Source organism: Xenopus tropicalis, chromosome 1 (assembly GCF_000004195.4).
Source record: "Xenopus tropicalis strain Nigerian chromosome 1, UCB_Xtro_10.0, whole genome shotgun sequence".
Classification (NCBI taxonomy): Eukaryota; Metazoa; Chordata; class Amphibia; order Anura; family Pipidae; genus Xenopus; species Xenopus tropicalis.
Genome location: NC_030677.2, coordinates 150371675 through 150396317, shown reverse-complemented (window position 1 = coordinate 150396317; position 24643 = coordinate 150371675). Strand labels below are relative to the sequence as shown.

At 38.1% G+C, this 24643-nt stretch overlaps 1 protein-coding gene across 3 annotated transcripts in view; it reads left to right on the top strand.

Moving 5' to 3' along the window:
- Positions 1 to 24643, top strand: part of ttc28 (tetratricopeptide repeat domain 28) — a 302774-nt gene that overhangs the window by 7535 nt on the left and 270596 nt on the right. For all 3 annotated transcript variants that reach the window (XR_004219877.1, XM_004910608.4, XM_002932099.5), the window contains exon 2: positions 5958 to 6236. Coding sequence is in view for 2 of the 3 variants with exons in the window: in XM_004910608.4 (XP_004910665.2) it covers positions 5958 to 6236 (279 nt within the window). In the remaining variant the exon portion in view is untranslated. The remainder of the gene's footprint in view (positions 1 to 5957; positions 6237 to 24643) is intronic.

Genomic DNA, 24643 nt, shown 5'->3' with positions numbered 1-24643 from the left:
ATGTTTTCAAGTTTTCCCAAGAACTGCTTTGTGTCTATAAATACCACTCTGGGAAGACGGCAGAAATATAAGCAGCCAGCTTATGAATGAAACACAGGTGCACGGCGTCATATAAATATAGAACATATTCTAGCAACCCACTAATTGTAGCAGCTTCTGGGAATACTGGAAATGATTAGGTCCCTGCTTGGTTCTTCACAAAGTACTTACAAGTAAAGAGAGAGGATTTTTTAAACTATTATATAACTTTTCCCTATGCAGAATTTACTGGAATAACTATGGGAAAATGTGAGGTTATCAGTATAGAAAGTACCATAATGTGTAAAAATGTCACACAGGGGGAAATGCAGATAGTAACATGCAACATTTACTTATCGTCAATGTATCTGAGCTGATGGAGAAGTATTCAGCACCATCCCTGCCACCTCCCATTCTTTGGGTGGAAACACCATTATAGAATAAAAGAGGTGGTATTTTCATGCTGAAATGAACTACTACTGGTACAGTTACTGTGAGGTGCGAGAGGCAGTTTTGGGCATCTTTGGCAACTGTAATATCCCTGCAGGGAAAAAGTCCCATGTTCCCACTCTCTAAAGCTGCTAAACACAAATGGCCCACACGTAATTTGCTGTCCCTTCATGTTAGTAGTGAATCAGCAGTATGCCCACTGATTTCTCAAAGCGATTGTCACATTGGTAACTTTATCATTTAAGCTATCTCTAAGAGTGCAGCGGCAGATTGGAATGCCTGCGAGAATACTACATGATTTCTCCTGTTGGCTTCAGGCCTTAATTGGCATAAGCACAGGACAATTCCAATTAGCCATTTATTTTCTCTACCATAGTGCTATACAATATTGCTGTGTTTACATATAATTGATGTAAGCGTTGGTTGTGTACAATATGCCAGGTTCTTTGGCAGGGCCTATCAGGCTAAGTCCTACACTGGCTTCCCCCTTAGAGGAGTTCTAGTAACATACCCTATATATAACTTATATGTCTCAAGCATACCCATACTTAGAGGGCTTGGGCATAACCATATTTAGAGGTCCTATGCATGCCCATAGTCCATACATATTAATATAAAAAATATATAAAATATTTACCTGTTATCTAGAATGCTTTAGTTAAGTCTGCTAAAAAATAGTTTGAACATTAAATAAACCACATAATATTAAGATATAATTAAGCTAATAAGGCTTATTTATATCTTAGTTGGGACCAAGTAAAAAGTACAGTTTTATTATACAGAGAAAAAGGAAACCATTTTTAAAACTTTTAATTATTTGCTGATATTGGAATCTCTGGGAGATGGCCTTCCTCTAATGGGTTTCTGTATAATGAATCCCATACCTGGAGGGCCTAGAGGTGGGCTTAGCCTCCATTTTGCTATTTATTATGACAATGGAGATTGCACAGTAGGCAACAGACAAAGGGTAAAGGCAGGCTTGAAACATTACCACATTTGGGGCCACTAAAAACACTAGCTACAAACTACACAGTTTTGCAGTACAATGTTGCAGTTCTTTTGAACTCAAATAATTGGCCCTTGTCAGATTGGGTGAATTGCTGCTGACACCACTCCTGGTAGTAACACTCCAATCATCCGCTCTATCATACCCTAAACAGGTAAATATATTAATCTCTATTATTTCTTTAAATCCTTTCTTTCCTTTCATTAAGTTTCACACGCAAGGCAAGACACATGTTTATTATTGTCATTGATTTAATGCTTCCCACACGGGATATACGGACTGCATTTCACAGCCAATATTGCCTGCCACTCAAATTAATTGATTGATCTTTAATTTAGTAAGATAAAAATGAAGGTGACAATGACCATGAACCACTGTTCTAATGAAATAAGCAATACAGCTGTTCTTATAGCAACCGGAAATGAAAATAGATACAGCTGGAATAAATCGGATGGTTACCAGAAAGCTTGTTGAGAGCACAATTATAATTTGCTGTGTTTCCCAGCTTTGGTAGCCAAATCTTCTTGCTTTTTACACAATAGCTGGTTTTATTTAAACCAACATTACAAGCAAAGCCTGGAAATAATACAGTTACACAGTGTTTGCTCTTTAAATACAATGTACAGAAAACTAATAAGCTTATGTTTCATTTTTATGGATGTGTTCCACCTTTTGGGCTAAAGCAGTGATGTCCAACCAGTGGCTCATGAACAAGAAGTTGCCTTTAATGTTGCTTGCAGTGGCCTCAAAGTAGATGCCTTTTTTTACATTTCTGGCATGGAGGAAAGTTTTGGAACCACAAAGACAGACCAAGCAGGGCCTCCTGCAAGCCAGCAGTCCACATGGGGCTACCAAATAGCCAATCACAGGCCTTATTTGGAATCCTCTGGGGAACTTGTTTCATGTTTGTGAGCCACACCCACATGTAAAAAGTGTTGATGAGCCTGGGCGGGAGTGTATAGGAAGATAAGAGCAGATATAGAGAGAGGAGCAAAAAAAATGCAAGGCTTATTTGCCCAGATTTCACTATTTTTATCTTTATATGCAGTTCATTATTCATTTTACATGCTGTATTTCATGCTTATTTGTATGAATGTGATTTAAATTCTATGAATGATTTAAAGCTGTTGTGTAGTCGGGGCTAATGCATTATTATTGCACTGTTGTTTGCTTTTTAGAACAGTTGTAGGGGATTTCTGTTCAAAATGTTATGTCAGATACATGCCATTTTAAAATATTCATCTTTAACTCCAAATAGAGAGGGTTTGTTTATTTATTATTTATTTATGATACACATACCTTTTTATACACCTGTTTGTTGTAATATAAACATAAAATTGCACATTGGTAATTGCAAATTGGCACAAGAGATTGCTTATCATTGTCATCATTCTCAGCCCCAGCAGAGCTTACAGTCTTTACTATATACACACACCAGCTAGGGTTCATTACAGCAGAAAGACTAGTGGCACTAGAAAAACTTGGTCGGTTATAAAGAAATTACAGGACAACATTGAATTTGGAGATTTGGTAACAAAATTTGAATCTGACTTTAAGAGCACCTGTCTGTCACACTCAGGAGGATGTGGCTGGACAAAGGCTGGTTTGCCAGTTTATTGTTCTAGGGCTGTAAGAGGATGGTGGTTTTATTGTAAAACACAAAAGCACTTACATGCAACTGCACACAATATGGTGACTTTAATCACCAGTTTATGTTTAAACTGTGGAGGAAGCTGATGTACCCAGAGAAAAGCAAATTAAATGCAAGGAGAACATAATAATGCCATGCAGGCAGTGTAACGCCTAATAGTTCCAGTGCTGCCTGGCTGAAACGTTGGCCACTGCACCACTCAGTAGAAAACACCCAAGTGCAGGTACAGGATGCACATAATGATGGAGGAGCATCTTTCAAACAAAAAGCAGCTCTTTACTTCTTTGAAATGAAGGTATTGTCTTGTGTGACAGAGGCTGCCCTTTTTATATACTGTACACTTGTAATTCACATCAACCATATCTTACATATTGATGACTACTCCTGGATTTGCTTTTTTACATTTCTCATTTGCAGTTTCAGAGAACTCTATTTGATACTTTGTATGAAGATCTGTGCCTCTAGAGATGTCCCCAGTATCTCCCCATCTTCTTTTCTGCTGCTTCCCTACACATGCTCTGTGCTGCTGTCACTTACTGAGCTTAGGGTCTGACTTATATACTGACAATATACTGAATATATAGAATAGAAATGTCACAATATACAACTGATTAGCAAACAATACAGATAATTAGTACATGGCAGTTCTGAAACCAATGCAGTTAGAATTAGACGTTAATAATCAGCCCTGTATAATTTGCTTATCTGCTTGTTAATTTGTGACAACCCTGAAACTTAGCTTTAATCACCAGTTTATGTTTAAACTGTGGAGGAAGCTGATGTACCCAGAGAAAAGCAAATCAAATGCAAGGAGAACATAATAATGCCATGCAGGCAGTGTAACGCCTAATAGTTCCAGTGCTGCCTGGCTGAAACGTTGGCCACTGCACCACTCAGTAGAAAACACCCAAGTGCAGGTACAGGATGAACATAATGATGGAGGAGCATCTTTCAAACAAAAAGCAGCTCTTTACTTCTTTGAAATGAAGGTATTGTCTTGTGTGACAGAGGCTGCCCTTTATTAAACTTTTTATATACACTTGTAATTCACATCAACCATATCTTACATATTGATGACTACTCCTGGATTTGCTTTTTTACATTTCTGATTTGCAGTTTCAGAGAACTCTATTTGATACTTTGTATGAAGATCTGTGCCTCTAGAGATGCCCCCAGTATCTCCCCATCTTCTTTTCTGCTGCTTCCCTACACATGCTCTGTGCTGCTGTCACTTACTGAGCTTAGGGTCTGACTTATATACTGACAATATACTGAATATATAGAATAGAAATGTCCCAATATACAACTGATTAGCAAACAATACAGATAATTAGTACATGGCAGTTCTGAAACCAATGCAGTTAGAATTAGACTTTAATAATCAGCTCTGTATAATTTGCTTATCTGTTTGATAATTTGTGACAACCCTGAAACTTAGCTTTTCAGCAGCTGCCCAGAACACATTGAACATGTGAATGTTGCTGACAGTGCTAATAAAATAAAAAAGATGGGGAGTTCCTGTGCACAACTTTGATGGCCTGGATCATAACAATTATAGAGATGCTGAACCTTTAGGCTGGCACAGTAAGAATATAAACTATGGCATTTCTACCCATATTCATTTTTTGGGTTTAGCTCTCCTTTAAATATCTGTCAGCCCATCTTCACTGTTCCTGCTTACCAATACAGAGCCCCGCACAGCAAGGACCGTCAAGAGAAGAAGTAGAACTGCTGGTTGCTAGGCATTTTTTGTCCAAGGGACATTCTTTGCCTACTTTTAAATATATTAAAATTGATTTCTAAGCTCCCCTGCCAAGGGTGGTAATAAGGACTTTGCATTACTTTGAAGAGAAACATGTTGTATTTTTAAACTGGACACTGTTCCATTTGCTGTATTAAATGAAACGTAAACTCTAGGGAAAGAAAATAATTGTTAAATTGTCCAGAGTGCTCTTCTAAGCACTTCACAATTTACCTATTTATATCTAAGCGCTTTAAAGTTCTGGAAATCTGAATGTGAAAATCTTTGGTTGAGACATTATGCAATTGTTTCCCCCTTAAATTTAAATATGCAAATTAGGGTTGGTTTGGTATTTGGACAACTTATTTGTAGAGGAGTCAGTATTGGACCAAATCCTAAAATGTTGTATTTGGTGCATCCCTGCCCTATGCTGCTTGTGTGTGCCACACTCTACCTGCCCTATGATGCCTGTGTGCCATACTCTGCCGCCCTACCCTGCCTGTGTGTGCCATACCATTTCTGCCCTATGCTCCCTATGTGCCATACTCTGCCTGCCCTACCTGTGTGTGCCATACCCTCCCTGCCCTATGCTGCCTATGTGCCATACTCTGCCTACCCTATGCTGTCTGTGTGTGCCATACACACAGGCAGCATAGGTCAGGCAGTACATACAACATCTGAGGTGTGAACAGGAGAACAATGTGGGTGATTACAGCCTGAGCCTGAGGTGTGAACACTGCAGGGGTTGAACAATGTAGGGATTACACAGGGAATTACATTTTTAAACAATACAGGGGGATTACTGCCTTAATCTGAGGTGAGAACCATGCAGGGGGCCAGGTACTCTCAGTACTGATACCATTTAAAGCTTACACAAAGGTAAGCCATCAAAGCAGCCAGACAGGTGGGGGGCCACACAGAGGGTGCGCCAGTTGGACAGCACTGCTCTAGTTCATGGTTTACTCTTACCTTGCGGCTTTGGCAGCCACGTTCAGAACAATTCAATGGCATGCACTGTTTGGACTCTTATTGGTTATGTAAAGATAGAATTCACTTCTTTTGATTTAAATGATGTGTTCTTTTGTTTTCAGTCTTCAGTTACTGGAGCAAAAGCTTTTGGTGGAAAAGTAGTTGACAACTCAGTGCTGAGCAAGGAAGAATTTATTGAGAAAGTTCGACACAGCAACGAAGCGTGTAAAAATGGAGACTTTCAGCTCGCCATCGACCTCTACACTGAAACTTTGCTGGTAGATCCTCAGAATTGTATACTGTACAGTAACAGATCTGCTGCCTTTTTGAAAGTTCAGCAGTATGAGAAGTCTCTGGATGATGCCATCAAAGCTAGACTGTTGAACCCAAAATGGCCAAAGGTAAGATATTTTATATTTTTTTTAGAAACCACAAAAAAAAGCTTGTAAATATCTAGCCTTATATAACCTCGTTCATGTATACTTGCATGTGCCTGTGTCACATGAAATACTACCGTCTAACTATAATTGAGACCATTCTGATTCCTAGGTGGAACATTAGGCATTTATTTTCAGTGACAGTGATCTTTTGTAGTTCCACTCGAGAGAGTGGCCTTTCTCAAGCTGTAGCCAGGTCCCTCTTGTCTGTTTCTGCTGCCACAAATTCCTGGTTCAGGCCTTAAGGGCTATTACACATGGGGCATTTTTGATTGTTGATTTTCCTCTACTTGCAGCAGCAATCAAAATGCTTTAATTCACCTTCATATCTCTTTGAAGCCCTAAGCAGACTACCATTATTGCAGTTAATATAATATAGTAATTTTAGGCCTTTTATTTCAAGCTCCCATTTTGTGAGCCTACATTTTAGGTCCTACATTTAATTAAGCATATTCAATACACGGGAGCACTTACCGGTCAGTCAGTGTATGCTCTACGTCTATGCTGGAACCCAGATGGCAAAAACCGCAACCAGTAAAGAATATTGTATGGAGCAATCCACCACTGCTGTTAAAAAAAATCTTTATCTTTATTTATTAAGTCTCTTTAAAAACAGCTTTTTCAAAAGCTGTATGGTACAACAAACCAATGAATGAATTTTATTCACACCCATTTCTCCTCCCATATTAGATTAACCCCTTTCCCATTCCAATTCATTTTTACTTTTTGTTTTGATATGGGAAGGGGTTAATCTAATATGGGAGGAGAAATGGGTGTGAATAAAAGGCATTCGTTGGTTTGTTGTACCATACAGCTTTTGAAAAAGTGGTCTTTTTCTGTGCACAACATGGTTTTAAAGAGACTTAATAAATAAAGATAAAGATTTTTTAACAGCAGTGGTGGATTGCTCCGTACAATATTCTACATTTAATTAAGGCCTTAGCTCATAACATAGTAACTTAGGTTAAAAAGGCACACATGTCCATCAAGTTCAACCTTTTAGGTTTATGTGCTAGTTGATCCAGAGGAAGGCAAAACCCCCCCCCCAAAAACGGAACGTTTTTAACTTACTCCAAGAAGAGAATGTGCTATTGATAACCACCCTGTGGTCAGCTTCTTATTCATGTAGAAACAACTTTGCTAAGCCCAGCAGACTCTTAATTTAAAAAAAGCAGTAATTTTTCCCAGGAGGGTGGCAAATTGTTATACACACTCAGGGATTCTACTCACTTGCCTCCTTCTTCAAAAATGCACCAGCCAAGGGTAATGTAGCTTTGTGCTCCCCTTGCATCCATTCTAGTAGGGTGCATATGCATTATAAAGATCTCAGGAAAAGTAATTCAATATTTTGAGTGCTGTTCCTTTTAGCAGCATTAAAAGTGGGCCTCTGCCTACTTATTCACCATGCACACAGCTAGTTTCCTAATTTCCTCTGCTGGTAATTCTGGGGGTGTCCTGAGAGAGCACAGATACCAAATTTCTAAGCATTAACTTGTATTATCCAGAATCCAATCACATTTAGTTACACACCTTTATGCTGGTAAAGTATCTTTTGCATCAATTGTAGCTAAATCCATAACAGAGATGTGAATTATTTGTGGAATTATTTTTTTAGTTACAGTGGAAATTTTTTGCATTATATCCCCTGTTGCTTTAATATACTGTCCCCTTTTCTGCTAGGAATTTAATCAGCTTTGCCATATACAACAAATAAATACACGTTCAGTCTGGGAGTAGCTTAATTTGACATGACCTTTTATTTTACTAGCATGTGCAGAGGTCAGCAAGAATTCAAAATTAAATGTGCAAAGAATTTACCGTGCAGGCCTGTACTAGGAATCTCAAAGATACCGCTTGCAATGGAAAGCAGCAGGGAGTCTGGGTGAAGCTGAAGTGTGTTTTATTGAGAAATAGGAAACTGTAAATTACTCATTGCATTGCCAGGAGAGGTATTCTGCAACAGGCATGGCACATTTCTGCTCTGTTCTTTCCAGATGATGAGTTCATACAAAGGTGAGTATATTTTATTACTGGAAGCTGTGATATAGATTATCTTTCAGTGTCCTGTACTGATGCATAGGGGCAAACTCTATAAACTGATATCTGAATCCAGACTACTAAGCATCCATTGTGCTGGACTTTGCCGGGCTCTGCTTTATGTATGAAACAGATGCTGCTCAGCCTGGTTGCAATGGAAATTACCTTACCTAGCCGTCTGCGACATTCTCTCATATTTTCTTTTTAGAGCACATGAATGATGTATTAGAAGTTAGGATTATACAGATCATTTATTAAAGGGGCAGTATAAACCCTTGTTCACTGAACAGGGCTTGTGCTCAACATACCTTTTGTCTGTTGTTTTAATTACAACAAATCTGTGGTTTTGGTTATTTCTTGAGCTAAACATCTTAGACAGGGAAACTGAAGCTACTCCATGTTTATTCCTTGCAAGGTAGATAATTAGATTAATAGAGAGTGACCATGCATAGCTGCCAGTGCACAAGTAGAAATCAATCTATGTATCTACCTTGCAAGGACCAAACATGGAGTAGATTGCACAGACTGCCATGGTTTTTACCCACAGTGCACTTCTCATTTCCAAAATCTCTGCACCTGCAGCAAACCAGTATATAGCAATATGAATGGTGCCTATTTGGGCGCAAGTTTGCACACAGTGCAGGATGAGGCACAGGGCTGGGACATGATGGGGTACTTTTCCACTTCTAACTTACATACATTTGACTAGATGCCACTGCAAACAGCTAGTGGCACAAAACACAGTGGAAGCCCTGCATAGGGGGTATGCCACTCCTTAGGGCTCTGGCACACGGGGAGATTAGTCGCCCGCGACAAAACTCCCTGTTCGCTGGCGACTAATCTCCCCGGATTCCCATCCCACCGGCGAAAATGTAAATCGCAGCAAGGGAAATCACGCAAGTTGCCTCGAGAGGAAACTTGCGCGATTTCAGTGAAATCGCTCCGCCGTGTTCGCCGGTGGAATGGCAATCCGAGGAGATTAGTCGCCCATGAAAAGTGAGTTTTGACGTGGGCGACTAATCTCCCCGTGTGCCAGAGCCCTTACATGTGCCAACACCTAAAATATCATATTTTCTTCTGTCTTTGCCTTGTTATTTAATTGGTATAGCTTTGTGCTTACAATTACACCTAGTACTGCATATATCTAGAATAAACAGATCAGTGAGTGTGTGTATATTTATGTGATCTTCACTGCTTGTGTACTAACATTTGAAATATTTGGCGAGGGACCTGGGGTATTTACACCCAGGTCAATACCTATTTTAGGTAAAGATTTTTGTCTTTAACTCTGATCTCTTTTATAAATTGTCTAATTAAACTGTGTTAGCACACTATATATATATATATATATATATATATATATATATATATATATATATATATATATATATAAATTTTACTGAATTGGGTGTATTCTTTGAGGATTTAGGTAGACCCTAATTAGTGCCTTGATTTTTCTTAATATGTTGCCTTTCATCCATGGAAGGAAAGCAGATTGTAAGCCAGCTAACAACATCCTTTAAGGTGGCCATACACGCACCGATATTATCGTACGAAACCTCGTTTCGTACGATAATCGGTGCGTGTATGGCATGTCAGCGAGCCGACCGATATCGCAGGAAGCTGCTGAAATCGGTCGGCTCGCTGATCGGCCAAGTTAGAAAATTTTGATCGGGCGCCATAGAAGGCGCCTGACCAAAATTCTCCCTTCAGAGCTGAATCGGCAGAAGGAGGTAGAAATCCTATTGTTTCTACCTCCTTACCTGCCGATTCAGCCCTGAATGGTGTGTGGCGGATCTGACGATGTTTCGTGCGACCGATGGTCGTACGAAACATCGTCGGATCGCCACGTGTATGGCCAGCTTTAGGCTGATGCCACACGAGGCGTAGGGCTGATATTTTCGGCAAGCGGAAAAACGCTTGGCGAAAATTCAGCCCTACGCCTGCTACTTGTGCCTGCACCAGAATGAATGAGATACGCTCGAGTGTAGGCACATGTAGCCGATATACGCATGAAAACGCGAGAGAATGCAAAGTCTCGCGTTTTCATGCATATATCGGCTACATGTGCCTGCACCCAAGCGTATCCCATTCATTCGGGTGCAGGCACAAGTAGCAGGCGTAGGGCTGAAGGTGTGGGATGTACATATGATTATTAAAGGGGTAGCTTACCTTTAAACAATTGCATTTTCAAATGAAATATTGTAACTGATTGCTGTTTTTGTTTTTTACAATTTTTGTAATTTAGGACTTAAAAATCAATTTAATAAATCTTGTCCCATATCATATAGGCTTTGTAAGATAAGCTGCCAACTTTATTTTTTTTAAATCTTATATATTTCTAAAGAACATTTCTCACTAGTGTCAGAGAAATGACTGCAACTAGGGTATCAGTTGTACCAGTTGCTTTATAACTTACGTTAGTAAGGTTTAGGAAGCATGCTAGTAGGTGCTAAGGGTTCTGCCATTGCTTAGCAAAATATCAACTGATATATCAAACTGTTTAGATCACTTAAGATAACAAAATTTTATATAAATTCAATTAGGCAATTTCCATTTTAGAAAAATAGTAAAGTAGAAAGCTATTTAACATTTGTGGTAGCTTAATTGGAAGTGATAAGGTTTGAGAAAGGGAACTACCTCTTTAAAAGAAGCGTATTGGTGTTTTTGGTGTTTTATTTTCCTTACTTTAGCACCCTCTTGTGTTCATATGTATAATTGCAGTCTTCTGTCATTTGTAATTGACTCAAACAATCGTGAAATAGATTAAAACATATCATTGTAGCTTTTAATTCTAAATTTGCTTACCAAGCAATATAAAATATATTTCTGGTATGTAAGATTTAGCTGTGGAGCTACCACATATGATTCCCCACCACTGCAGTATCTCTTAGAAAAAGCTTTTAAAACATTTGCTCAACATGATCATGACCTAGTACAGCTGCCTAGCATTAATGGAACCCTAGGCAGGAACTTGGGGAGCCTTGTTCATAACCCAACAATATACAGCATACAGAACTGTATTGTATCATTGCGCCAAAATGATGAACCCTCAGTTTGCTCTAACCAGATCACAATAATGTGAAAATAATAAATAAGAATCCTTTATAGTTTTGAAGATATCAGGATACCTACTTGTTTAGTTTTGGCCTTTTTGAAAAATTTGTGACATAAAGCATGCTTTTCAGCATGACTTGTGTTCGTTTATATCAAATTTGAACATTTACATGAAATTTGAACATTTACACCAAATGTGATGCTTTCCAGTTCTTTCCAATTCTGTATACACTAATGAGATACTTTCAAGCAGGATGAATGATACGTGTAAACATTTCTTGAAGGTTTGGGGCCCCTGGCTGTGTAGTCTATGCCAGAATCATGTTTAGAATCTAGAATAATGAGACCTCTCCTGAAAACATAAATACTGAGGCTTTCCTGTTGCATTCCGCAGAGTATAATCTGGAGCTGAGGCCGGCTAGCAGCACGAAACCTTTTTTTCTTTTAAGCCTTTAATCTCATTGATCAACACTTCTTTTATTTGATTATATTTGTTAGCATTAATCATGTGTGTTTCACAGCAGTAAGGGACAAAAGTAATGTTGTATTTTATATATTTTTAGTTTCAGAAGTATTATTGATCCCAGAACAAAATCTGTTTTGTTTTGGTGCCTGAGGCATCCTTCAGCAGCTTAAAGGACAAGGAAAGCACTGTTAAGTGAATATAATAATTAACCTCTGATTTTGGACCACTGCTGCTCTTCACTGGTCCAGGCTACTTTTCCTTTGTGTCACACTGCCATCTTCATGGATTTCCCAGGGTCTCTTTTCAGCAGTCCAGGACTGTTTAACTGAGGAGTATAGAAACATTTCCTTAATACTATACTGTGCAATCACGACTTGCACTGTTAGTATTCTGCACGTGTGACTTTAAAGGGGACCTGACACCTAGACATATTCATATAATAAAAGTTCTTTTAAAATTACACATTAAACCCCCTGCTCTCATAACTGTCTATAATCACATAGTCTCTGAAGGCTGTTTTGACTCAAGATCCACTATCACTAAAGCCAGCCTGTAGTTAAGACCAATGCTGCATTTACACTATAGCCCTACAGGCCCAGGCAAACCCCCTTGACACCTGCAACTCCCACCCACAAGCACTTGTACCACACCAAGTGGTGCTATGATATCACCAATGGGCTCCTTGAAGGGGGGGGGGCATTGCAGTTTTTAAGCCTAGCTGACACACTCCTTTTAGCCTAGCTGACACACTCCTTACTGTCACCTATCAATCCTTCTGCACTGCACTTTCCTATTATGATTCTGTGTGTGCACAGCTGGTTGAACTTGCTTATTTTTCTGATAATATTTTATTCTCAAAGATGTGCATATTGTCTACTAAGATGTCTGTATGCTCTAATCCATTAAAGCAAACCTATACCCTACTATATAAACTAATGTAACAATGCAATTATCACACTGAGCAGTAGAACTGAGCAGGTAAGCATCAAGATATGCATTTTGCCCAGGCTGAACAACAGGTGATCAGGTTACTGCTAATATAATTGAAGCTTAAAAAATGAAAATAATTCATGTAGATTGCAAAGTTCTCATAATGGAATTCTGAGCAATTAAGTATATGTAGGGTATATGAAACTTCTTGGGCTGTAGGTGCTGTGTGCTAAAGGGGAATAAGGCATGGTGTCCAAGACAAACAGAGATTTCTCATGAAGTTTTTGTGCCATGCTTTTGAAAAAGATATAAACCTCTTTTTATAAAAGATATAATATTATATTTAGAAATATCCAGTTTACTGCCTAGAATGTGTATTACAGTGCAGGATACAGGTAGAAGATGGTGAGTCTGACACCCCTGTGGTATAGTATGGACATACAGAATAGAATTTCTTTTGTCTTTCATTTTTTTCTTTGTCAAAACAAGCGGCTTTTGTCAGTGTGCACTAGCATAATCTAAACAGATTGTCTGCAGATTCTTTACAGGGTTATTTCTCACGGGTTGGGAAATTTTATGATATTTGTTATTGATTTGGAACAGCAAGGAGCCTTAATCTTTTCTTTAAAGTTTCATATTCATCAAAATTGTCTCTCTATTTATATATTAAAGAGAAGGATCACAGCATTATTACACTATCTCTACAAACATCAGTATAGTTTCTATAGCAACCTCCACTCCCATTAAATCTCATGCATAGTGCGGCAGAAACATTATACCCTGCGGGAATATGCAGAAATGCCTGTGTACATGAGGCGTTTTTCCATGCTGTGTGTTGAATGCAGGCTTTTCCTATTGAACCCCTAAAATATTAAAAATCTTGCATAAGACAACAAAAAAAAATCCCACACAAATCCCTAATTTCTTCTTGAATGTACTTGGCCTTGTTAACTGCCCATACAAGGGCACCTCTCAGTGGGGCTATGTAATGAGTACAACATATAATCCCACCACAATATTATGTGACAGTGTTCTTGGAAACTAAATTCTTTCTGTTATATGGAATCTGCTCAGGGCTGGTTTTAGGGTAGCCATAAAGGGTATTTTCCCATGAACCCCACAAGGAAAAATGTAGGGAAACGAATGAAAAATCCTATATTCTGTTAGATGTTTCCAGACATTCATCAGGGATGTTCAACCTAAAAGCTTCTAGTTGATACAGGTCAACTCCCGGCATTCCACCAATAGCTGAGAATTTTCAGGGGGGTCGGGGTGCTTGGGATTCGCAGTTCAAATGAGTTGGAGATTGGAGGGATTGAAGTTGGGTATAATTAATTTACATAGTATTTCTGTCCCAGCTGTCCTGCATTGACTGTGGTCCCATCTTTCTGCGATAGCATCTGCTTATTAAGCTGTTAAGAGGTATATTTCCAGATATTTGTAATAATATTAAAAAGAACAACAAAGGTTTTTATCAGTAAAAAAGGATTTTCCCTGTTGAAAGAAAGAACCAAAACAAATGCCCCACCTTTTGTTTATACTAATGCAAAGAAATGTGATAAATACCCTGGATAGCAGCCCTATGCAAAGTCTAAAATTTAGATGCAAATCGCCAAATCTCCCCCCACAATTTATAATATTTTTCCTCAGAATTTCAGCATCATCATAATTTCTGGACTCACTGGATACAAGTCAGTATCCTAATAAGGGAAACCTGGATTTATAAGCAGCTCAAGGCTGACATTGATTACAGGGTTCACTTGCATCCATTGGACCCTGTACTTTGAACTTGCCCAAAATGAATAAGAGCAGGCAGAGGGGTGTCCGTGTTTAGTACCTTTGTGGGCTGCGTTAAACTGTGAACAATTTTGCATCCATTTAAGTGTTTTCTGCTTGCATTCTTAACTGAGGCCTCTTAAAGGAGAACTAAAGCTTAACTAAAGGAGTATGCTAGAAATGTTGTACATATATATTTTTGTACCAGCCCCAGGCAACCACAACCCTTTAGCAGGGAAGATCTGTGTCTCTAAAGATGCCCCAGTAACGCCCCATCTTCTTTTCTGCTGATTCACAGCACGTGCTCTGTGCTGCTGTCAGTTACTGAGCTTAGGCACTGTCTCACAATATACTGTATATATAGAATATAAATGTCACAATACAAGGCTGATTAGTAAACAATAAAGATTGTTACTACATGACAGCTCTGAAACCCGTGCAATTAGCATCAGAACCTAATAATCAGCCCTGTAGCATCACCCTCTATAACAGACACACCATTCCTCCCAACTGTCCCAATTTGCACGGGATATTTCCGATTTTAACAGCTCAGCCTGCAATCCCGAATTCTTACAGAAAAGTCCCTCAGAAAAGTACCTAATTAGATAAGTAGCTTTTGCCAGAGAACCCAGAATACTCAACACCTGCACTTAGATACAATGTAACTAATAAGATAAACAGGTGTAAGTATTGGGAGGTATGGCACAATGAGCATGTGGGTGTCACTGACACTTCTAACAGATTCCATTAGGGTGACCCCAATCCCCGTGAAGGCTGGGATCATTACAACTATAAAGATGCTGAACCTTTAGGCTGACTCAATAAGTTCAGTATATAACATATATACATTATAAACATATACAATATATAAACATTAGTTCACTTTTAATTCCTACATACCTTCCTATGCAGGCAGGACAGTCTTGACATGTGGACAGTGTAGCGGTTTACTGTATGGGGAACAGATTAAGGATCATATTTATTCATAAATACATGGGATCTGAACAGATCAGCTGCATAACCCATAGTGGCCTTATTTTTTTCCCCGAGGAATGTTGTGTTCTTCCCTTAATATTCACCCACCTTCCGCACAAGGTCCTCCTTCCAGCTTCCTCCTGAGCAGTTTCCTCCTTTAGGCCAGTCAGAAGGAACTAAACAGGTGGGTCTATGATTGAAATATATGTTGTGTAGCTGTCATCATGACAGCATCTCTACACTTGCTCTTCTTTTATGTCTTCTAATTTATCAGTCTGCCAAATACCATAGACCTATGCATTTTAAATTTTACATACCTCCAACCTTCTCTGTGTAGACAGGGCAGTAATGTATTGCCAATAGGGACAGGGTAGGGTCTTCCAGTAGGGAGTGGATCATGAGGTATGTCTATGTATAACTGGGTCTGGCTTGGACAACCAGATCCTGATTTGTTTTATTCAGTCCGTTACCCACCTGCCTTCTGGGTTCCATGTGTGTGAAGCCCCTCTCTTTTTTGGGACCACCCAGAAAGAAACCTTCAGATTTGTATATGTGGAGGGTGGGATAGAAGGGTGGTTTTAACAAGAGGCTGAAACTTGGTGCATAGCGCTGCTGTCTGCTTGAAGACTGAGCAATGTTGCTGGCTGTATTGGTGTCTGTACAACACTTATCTGAGCTAATTACAAATCAGCCCTGCAACATGTGGATTTTATTAGTGTTCTGTTATTAAGGGACAGAGGAATTGCTAAATCACTGCTTTAAAACTTGATTGCTATAAAGTAGCTCATATTGCCCGGCTGATTATTCGTTTATCTGCAGACCACATGCCTGGACCAAAGCCAGTGCATCTGAACTGATTATTAACCATACTAATTTCAATATAGCTAGATATGCAGTGGCTTTAAAAGCTACTCTTTAGGGTAATATCAATTCATAATCACACCAATGAAAAGGTATTTTAGGGAGATTTGTCACCCACAGGTAGCGAAGATTTCCTGCAGGCAACAAATATCCCCATGTGCCATAACCCTAAATGTAATTCTATTAAAAGCACCTGTATTTGTCTCACTTTTACATTATCTGCACTGCTGGCTTTGACTTTTACTACAATTTGAAGATGGTGTGTCTTTTGGCGTAATTAGTAACATTTTGCTTGTACAGATACAGTCATATTCAGGAAAAAAAGACTACTTTCCCTTGTTTCTATATTTACAAACAGCTTTAAAGAATGAATGAATGTATGAATGAATTGTAATAAAACCGCATTATTTTTTTTTTTTCCTTGGATTTGCTGCTTTTATTTCAGTGCAGCTTTTCGTAAGTGAACCAGCAAGAATTAATCTTTTCAGGTAAAAACAGAAAAAAAAAGTTTATTTTTCTAATACCAGACCATTTAAGCATGCAATACGTGATCCATTATTTAAAGGCTAATGAAAGGAAACATAACAGCTTGCTCTGGAACAAGCAAATTAATCTTCAAATAACAAACACTGGCTAATTTGCTTTCATTTCAATATTTTATTGTTAACATAATGAAAAAAGTACTGAAACCTCATTTATTTTTGAATTGTGTTAGCTTAATTAATATTTTTTTTCACATAAAGCTCTTTACAATTGTTTCATGACCTGGCTTATAGTGAGCCGATGTAAATATGAGCATTAACAATTAAAAAAGATTGAGGTCTTTGTACCACATGTTGACTAAATATGTAAGCTCACGTGCTACTTCAGCCAGTTCTGGCTTGTCATTAGCTTGAACTCTATATGAGAGTGTGTATAAGTTTAATGATGTAGCTCCTTAATTTATTTGCATTATCGTTATTATCCATTGGGTTTAATGACTAAATACATGAAGCTATGAATTTCCAATAATAAAACTTCATAAATTGTTCTTAGTGATGATATTAGTTCTAAAGAGTGTTTGACATATCCTTATGACCTATGTTCATGTCCTCGGCCAATGTCCTTGTGCCTTTATGTTCTCATGAACTCCTTTATGCTATTATATATACCTTGTTTTACAGTAGTGGGTAAACTATTCTATATAATCATATATAACAGGTAAACCTTATATAATCATAATACATAATTTATATATCAGGTAAACCTTATAAAATCATAAGAAAATCATAGAAAGGCTATACAAAAAGTTTAATATGCTGGCAAAGCAGAGCCTGTGGCTTTTAACCTGCATTGTGGTTTTGTCTGAAGTCTAATTTTCTGAAATGTTATAGTTTAAACAAATCAATGACTTATTTACCCATTTTTACATTTTAGAAAGCTCTACTTTTTAAATATTTATATATATATATATATATATATATATATGGTTAGGTGGAATTACCTGACTATTAGGGGATTTTGTTATTTGTTATTTATTTGTATTTGTTCATACATTTTGTGAAACTCACTATATTTAGAAATTATTTTATGATTTTGTAGTTTTGTGTAGAAATAATTTATTTGTAATTTATAAAAGTATTTTGTGGACAAGACAACTTTAAGAGACTTGTGGGCCCAGGGCAAATATCTTTTTAGTGAAATAGATTTGTGGCAGATGTACCCTGAAGCAGATAATAAGGCAAGCAATATAGAAGATTTCTTTATTTTGTGGTCATTGCTAATCAAGCAGAAACTCACAGACAAGACATGGGGCATCACAAAAAAATCTTCTCAACTGAAGATATCAGACTTTTATTATAATGATCCTTTCGGTACATTTATTTTAATAGAGAGTTACAATGTTATATTGTAGAATGTAGAGCTTTCCCAGCTGATTAAAATCTGCCATTTTTGGGTGATGCTGCTTGTGAGTCCCGGGTAAGTGCCATATTTGCCCATTAATTAAGATGTCTGTTTTGAGGGTTTCCTATACTGTTAGGGGTTTTTGTCCAAAAGAGTATGCACAAAATCAAGTACAAGGTACTGTTTTATTAATACAGACAAAAAGGTAATCATTTTAAATTTCTTATTTGTTTATAATAGAGTCTATGGGGATGGCCTTTCCGTAATTCAGAACTTTCTGGATAACGGGTTTCCGGATAAGGTATCTGGAAATTTATAATAATATTATAATACATTTATTATAATACATAACTGTTGTTCACATCTATTGCTACCCAGACATAAGAACACTATTACCTGCATCATCTTAAAATGTCACATTTCATGTCGTCTTTTGACTCATTTTACTATAAAATCTCCATCTTCTGTTCTTATTTCGCTACCTCTGTTTATTATTATAACACACTCACAGCTGCCTTGATCAGCTTACTCCTGCCAGATGGAAATCTTATTTAGTCACTGGAAACAAAGAAAAAAATGAGTTTCACATCAAATCATACTGCTGGAGTGACAGTGTAAGAAGTCTGTTTCTTTGTTCTCAAATACCTATATAATATAGAAAACTGCAACTCAATTTTACATTCAGTGCATGATCAGTTATTTTAAAACTATAAGATAAGAAAATATGATGTTATAATATTGGTAATTAAGTGCAGAACACTGCTTACACAGTACTGTATCTTACTAGTTTTAGCTATCATAATAGTGTGCAGAAATAACTAACAGGCCCGTCCATGAGTTTCAGCTCTGCCAGGCAGGGACCTCTGAACCTGCTGTGTTGCAGTGTTTATCCTTCTCGTGCACATTTACTGTACAGGTATGAAATCCATTATCCGGAAACCTGTTGTTCAGAAAGCTCTGAATTATGGGAAAGTCATCTTTCATAGACTTAATTTGATTCAAATAATTGAAATAATAGTTTTAAAAAATGATTTCTCTGTAATAACAGTAAATGGTACCTTGTATTTGATCCCAACAAAGTGATCCTTATTGGAGTAAAAACAATTCTATTGGGTTTATTTAATTGTTTTTTAGTAAACTTAAGGTATTGAGATCCAAAATATGGAAAGACCCCTTATCCAGGAAACCCCAGGTCCCGAGCATTTTGCTTAATAGGTCCCATACCTGTATTGTAAAAGTGTATAGTATTGTATATGCAATTATTACTATAGGAATTTGACATCATACATGCAACACTTGTGTAAACAGACTAACATTTTAAACCATATATCTCGAGAAATAAACAGATCTAAGCATTAATGGTAGAAAAACGCTTACCCATTGTACATGGTTGGTCCAGGTGCTCTAGCCCCAGACCCTCAGCATAGGGGAGCCATATAGGAATCAAGTAGGAAGAAAGACTGGCACTCTGGAACCCCAAAAATTTGAGATACTGCTCAGGTATTAAGTAAAAGCAAGGTAGTTAAGTTTAAGTAATACACATAAATGCTATAAAGCCTTACGCATTTCGTACCATCCTGGGTACTTAATCATAGGCTATTGATTAAGTACCCAGGATGGTACGAAACGCTTTTACTTGCTTTTACTTAATACCTGAAGTAACTCAAATTTTTTTGGATTCCGGAGTGCCAGTCTTTCTTCCTACTTGATTCCTAACATTTTAAACCACTTGACCACTTTTGTGCCCCTTTTCTACTAAAGAGGAAAGTTTTAAACTCTGGGTAAATTACATTTACCTGCTCATACTACCTGCTCTCTTCGTCTCATTCACTTATAGCTGATTCACAATCGCACCCCATGTTTCTTCTTTCACAACTTAAAATGTTCACCCTTGAGGCCTGTACTAAAAAACCTTCTCTTGAGACCCCAAACTTGGTAGCCTGTGTCCCATAACTTTGCTTCCCTTTATTCAAGTTTATCCAAGGGAACTTTAAGAAATTATCCAGTTTTCTATCTGATAATGACTTGCTTGACTCCCCTGTAATCCTTTTATATTTAAAACTTGTTTTACTGTATTAATACTCTTTGGGGAAGATTTTGTTTCTCTTGGCTAAGTTTTGGAAAGGAATACGCTTGTCTCACACTTGAAACTTTTATCTAAACAGTAAATAAAAATGGTACATTTAGTAGAGAACAATACACAGCAATATAGTGAGTAGAGTTTCAGCATTAAGCATGGTGAGAGCCATGACTGTTGCACTTTACCAGGAGCAGTAAAAAGTCACCTCCAGTATATGTGCTCCGCTAAATATACACGAGTGTATGTCTTTGCTTAATTTTAGTGACAAACTTCACTACAGGCAGTACTATGGAAACTGGGCTTGTGTACCATGACTGCATTTGGGTGTACCACCTGACCCTACTGCTTAAAGAGGCATAAAATGCTGAATTTGAAACAGGTTGGAGCAGGAGTGATGCCAGATGCTGTAGGGATGCTATGGTTTATTAGCAATATGGCCTACATTTCAATGACAGAAGGAGCCTTATGTCTTTAGTCATGTGCATCAATGCAATTGTACAAAGCTATCCTGTACATGTTTTCTATTGGTATTCTAAGAAGCTATGTGAATCTGAAATATATTTTGTCAAGACAATGCACATGTTTGAGATTCTGTGATGTAAAGCATTACATCTCAGAGCTATTGTAAGAGACTTACAAAAACCACTTCTATCAGCAGAAATTCTTCAGTTGCTTTTTCTTTGTATTAAGATGTCAGCTGTATTTTTCAATAGCTTGTCTGATTTAATGAAATGTGTGCTTTTGGGAGGTCATGTTGAGGCTGTAGGTCATACTGTATAGACCTTGTGGAAGACTGTAAATTTAGTTACAGCCAGTAAAAAGACTGACGTGAATACTTTTGTGAACAGCTTTAAATTTACATTCTGTGCATTAGGGATGTGCAGGTTGACATTTTGTCAACCTGCACCCCACCCTAACCCTTTGCCTCCCAACCAACCCAGCAATGCAGCTCTATTTATAGACCCACGTCTGACCCACCCTCATCTGCAATGTCATGAAGGGGGCAGGGAAGGCACACGCCTATAAATAGAGGCTTCTGAATGCGAATGGTGAGCAGTGTAAGGTCGCATGAGGGGAGGGAGGAAGCTAGAGCTCAGCCCAAACCCAGCCACGACCTGCTGATATTGCGCAAGTGTTGGCCCGAACCTGCCCGACCTGCAGGTTTCATGCTGTGCATATCACATGCTCTTACACTGTATAATACTGTAAATGGGCACTTGGAGATAGTGGTACCTTTTTATTTGTTCTATTCTGCAAAATTCTTGCTTGGCCATCTTCGGATGGGGTTTTCCCTGTATTAGGAACACCTTCTCTTTTTCCTCTGACTGATCAGTGTGTAAATTTAGGGTGAAGACACACTCAGCTACTAGTAGCAGCTACTTTTTCATGGCTACTAAACTCCAGAAAATACCCTGCCATAGACAATACTGAGAATTGCCTCTGCTAAAATACACATAGGGACAGTTATCACTAAATAATCAGCATTGTCTGTTTTAGTAGCCATGACAAGTAGCTGCTTCTAGTAACTCCGTGTTTTCACTCTTAAGGTGCCCATACACGGTAAGATTCGCTCGCTTGGCGAGATTGCCAAGCGACCGGATCTTCACTCTATATCACCACCTACAGGTGGGCAATATCGGGGAGCGTGTAGGCTAATTCAATCGTTTGGCCCTGGGGCCAAACAATTGAGTTATATTGGCGGCAATGGGGCAGTCGGTTCTGGGAACGCATCAACGAGCCGATCCGACTAGATTTTCTAACCTGCCCGATCGAGATCTGGCCGATTTCAGGCCAGATATTGGTTGGGCAGGCCCGTCGGTAGTCCCCATACACGGGCCGATTAGCTGCCGAATAGGTCTAAGGGACCGATATCAGCAGCTAGAATCGGCCCGTGTATGGGGACCTTTAAACTGTCTGTTTGGCAGATGATCCCAACTGATATCTTTGTTCTATGTGTATTGATCAGTTCATGGATTAGGGAGGTTTGGATATTTTATCTGCCGATGCACCTTTATCTAGTGTATGGAAATTAATGAAGAAGAGGAGTCACAGCTCTCTTCTGTTTATGTAGTTCAGATTGGTCAGGCTGTCTACCAAGACCAAAAAAAGCAATACAATGGAGGGCATACTGTCAATGACCACTTGTCCATTATTCAACCTTTTGGTCCTCTGGCCAGTCTCTTGGATGCAGACAATTTTTTTAGAATGTCCACAGTGCCAATCTAACCTACAGCTGTTCAGAGCATTAGAACATTCACATTAGAATAGAGCTGAGGCAGCAAGAGTATCGGAAACACATTGTAGTATGAAGAAAGAGTATACAGTAGACCCTCATTTTTAAGTTTTGCAGGGGAACAGGAAAAAAATATGTAAAATCAGTGAAAATGTGCTACAGCAACTTATTCTTCAAGTTTTCAAAGAATATAAGTGCAAAAGTTAGTTTTACCATCAAATACAAATTTATAATAACAAGTGTTAAGCAGTGCAGCATTAATGTTACACTATGGGGGAGGGGGGCGGGTAAAATTTGGGAAAACATTTTGTAGAATGAGGGAAAAGCACCCCTTGAAATGTATTATAAATTGGTGGGACCAAAAAAAAAAACAATATTTAATGCAAAAGAAACTGAGGTAAGCTGCTCATAGCATGGAGATACAGTCAGAGTAAGGACAACGGGCTATTAGTTCTTGCCTCGAACTGCAGGGCTGGTCTCCTCCTGGGCCTTGTGCGTTAACACTTTCACTTGTGCTAATATGCTCCACTCTACCGTGTTTTTGAGTTTACTTTAACGTGAATGTATGGCATACATTATGTTTTTGATCATTAGGATTAGTATATGTGTTTATACATGTATGTTTGACTGCATATATTTAAGTAGATCACACTGCATAATTCTCCTGTGCTCCTGTTTGCTGGTTTTTTTTAGATATATAGATGGACATTACTGGACATGGCCTGTCCTGCATTGACCACTGTTGCTGGAGGAGAATGTTACTTAGGGGGAGATTTACTAATCCATGAAAGGTCCGAAGGCGTCCGAATGCTTTTTTTGCGTAATGATCGTTTTTTTGCGACTTTTTCGTATGTTCCGCGACTTTTTCGTCGCCGGCGCAACTTTTTCGTATATTTTCCACGACTTTTTCGTTGGCGCCGCGAAAAAATCGGATTGGTTTTTCTGCCGTTTACAATCGCTTAATACGAAAAAATGGCGACGGCGATGAAATAGTTGCGCAAAATACGATAAAGTCGCAAAGGCAACGGAAAAGTCGTGACAAATACGAAAAATTGCAACAGCGACGAAAAAGACGCAAAATTTTCGTTTCCAATACGATTTTTTCCCTTTCGGGATTCGGATTCATGGATTAGTAAATCTGCCCCTTAGAGTAGAAACAAATGCATTTTGAATCTCCACAACAGAAACACTTCTATGCACTGGGCATATTTCCTGATGCCAAATAGACTTTTAAGGATGCTTGTTATGTTTTTGGTCAATCCCTGTTAAACAACCATTTTGGACCATTTTTGCACTCAACTCCTGCTGAACACTTTGCTATTTAAATGTGGATGCATAAAAGTACTTCAGATATATGTACTTCATATACTTCATAAATGTACTTCAGATAAATGTACTTCATATACTTCATAAATGTACTTCAGATATATCTTATCATATAATTCAGTGGCTATACACTGTCCCAAGTATATCTTACTTTGTATTTTTATTACATATTTATTGGAAATGTATTTTCATTCTCATTGTTTGATATACAGTTTGTTCATTGCAAAAGTGTAATACAAAGTTTACTTAAAAGTCAAAATTGTTCCTTTTATTATCGATGAACATTTATGCTAAATGACCCTCTTACATGAACCCTAGGTAGCTCCAGAGTTGAAGGTTGCTATTATAAACATTGATTTCTCCCAAAATGTTGGCATCTCTTTTATGTTTGATTATAAACGAAAGTGTCTACAAAAGAATAACTTGAAACATATAATAATGTGACTAAATCCGAGAATCCTGTTGCCTTATGTCCGATTAAACACATGACTGAGAGAAGTGTTAGAAGTGTGGAGGGAAATATTAGTCACACCATAAGGATTATTGTGGACCTTCAGGTGGTTTTTGCTAATTATTAAAGATGCAGTTGCACTGTAAATAGGTTAATACTGGATTAGTTGTAATCCTGTTATATAGCTAAAACTTTAAGTCCTCAATGTCTATACTGAATGGTGCCTAGTGATTAAGCAAGATTTTGTTGGGGGGTGTGAATAATGTAACTTCAGTGCATGTATTTTTGTTCTGTA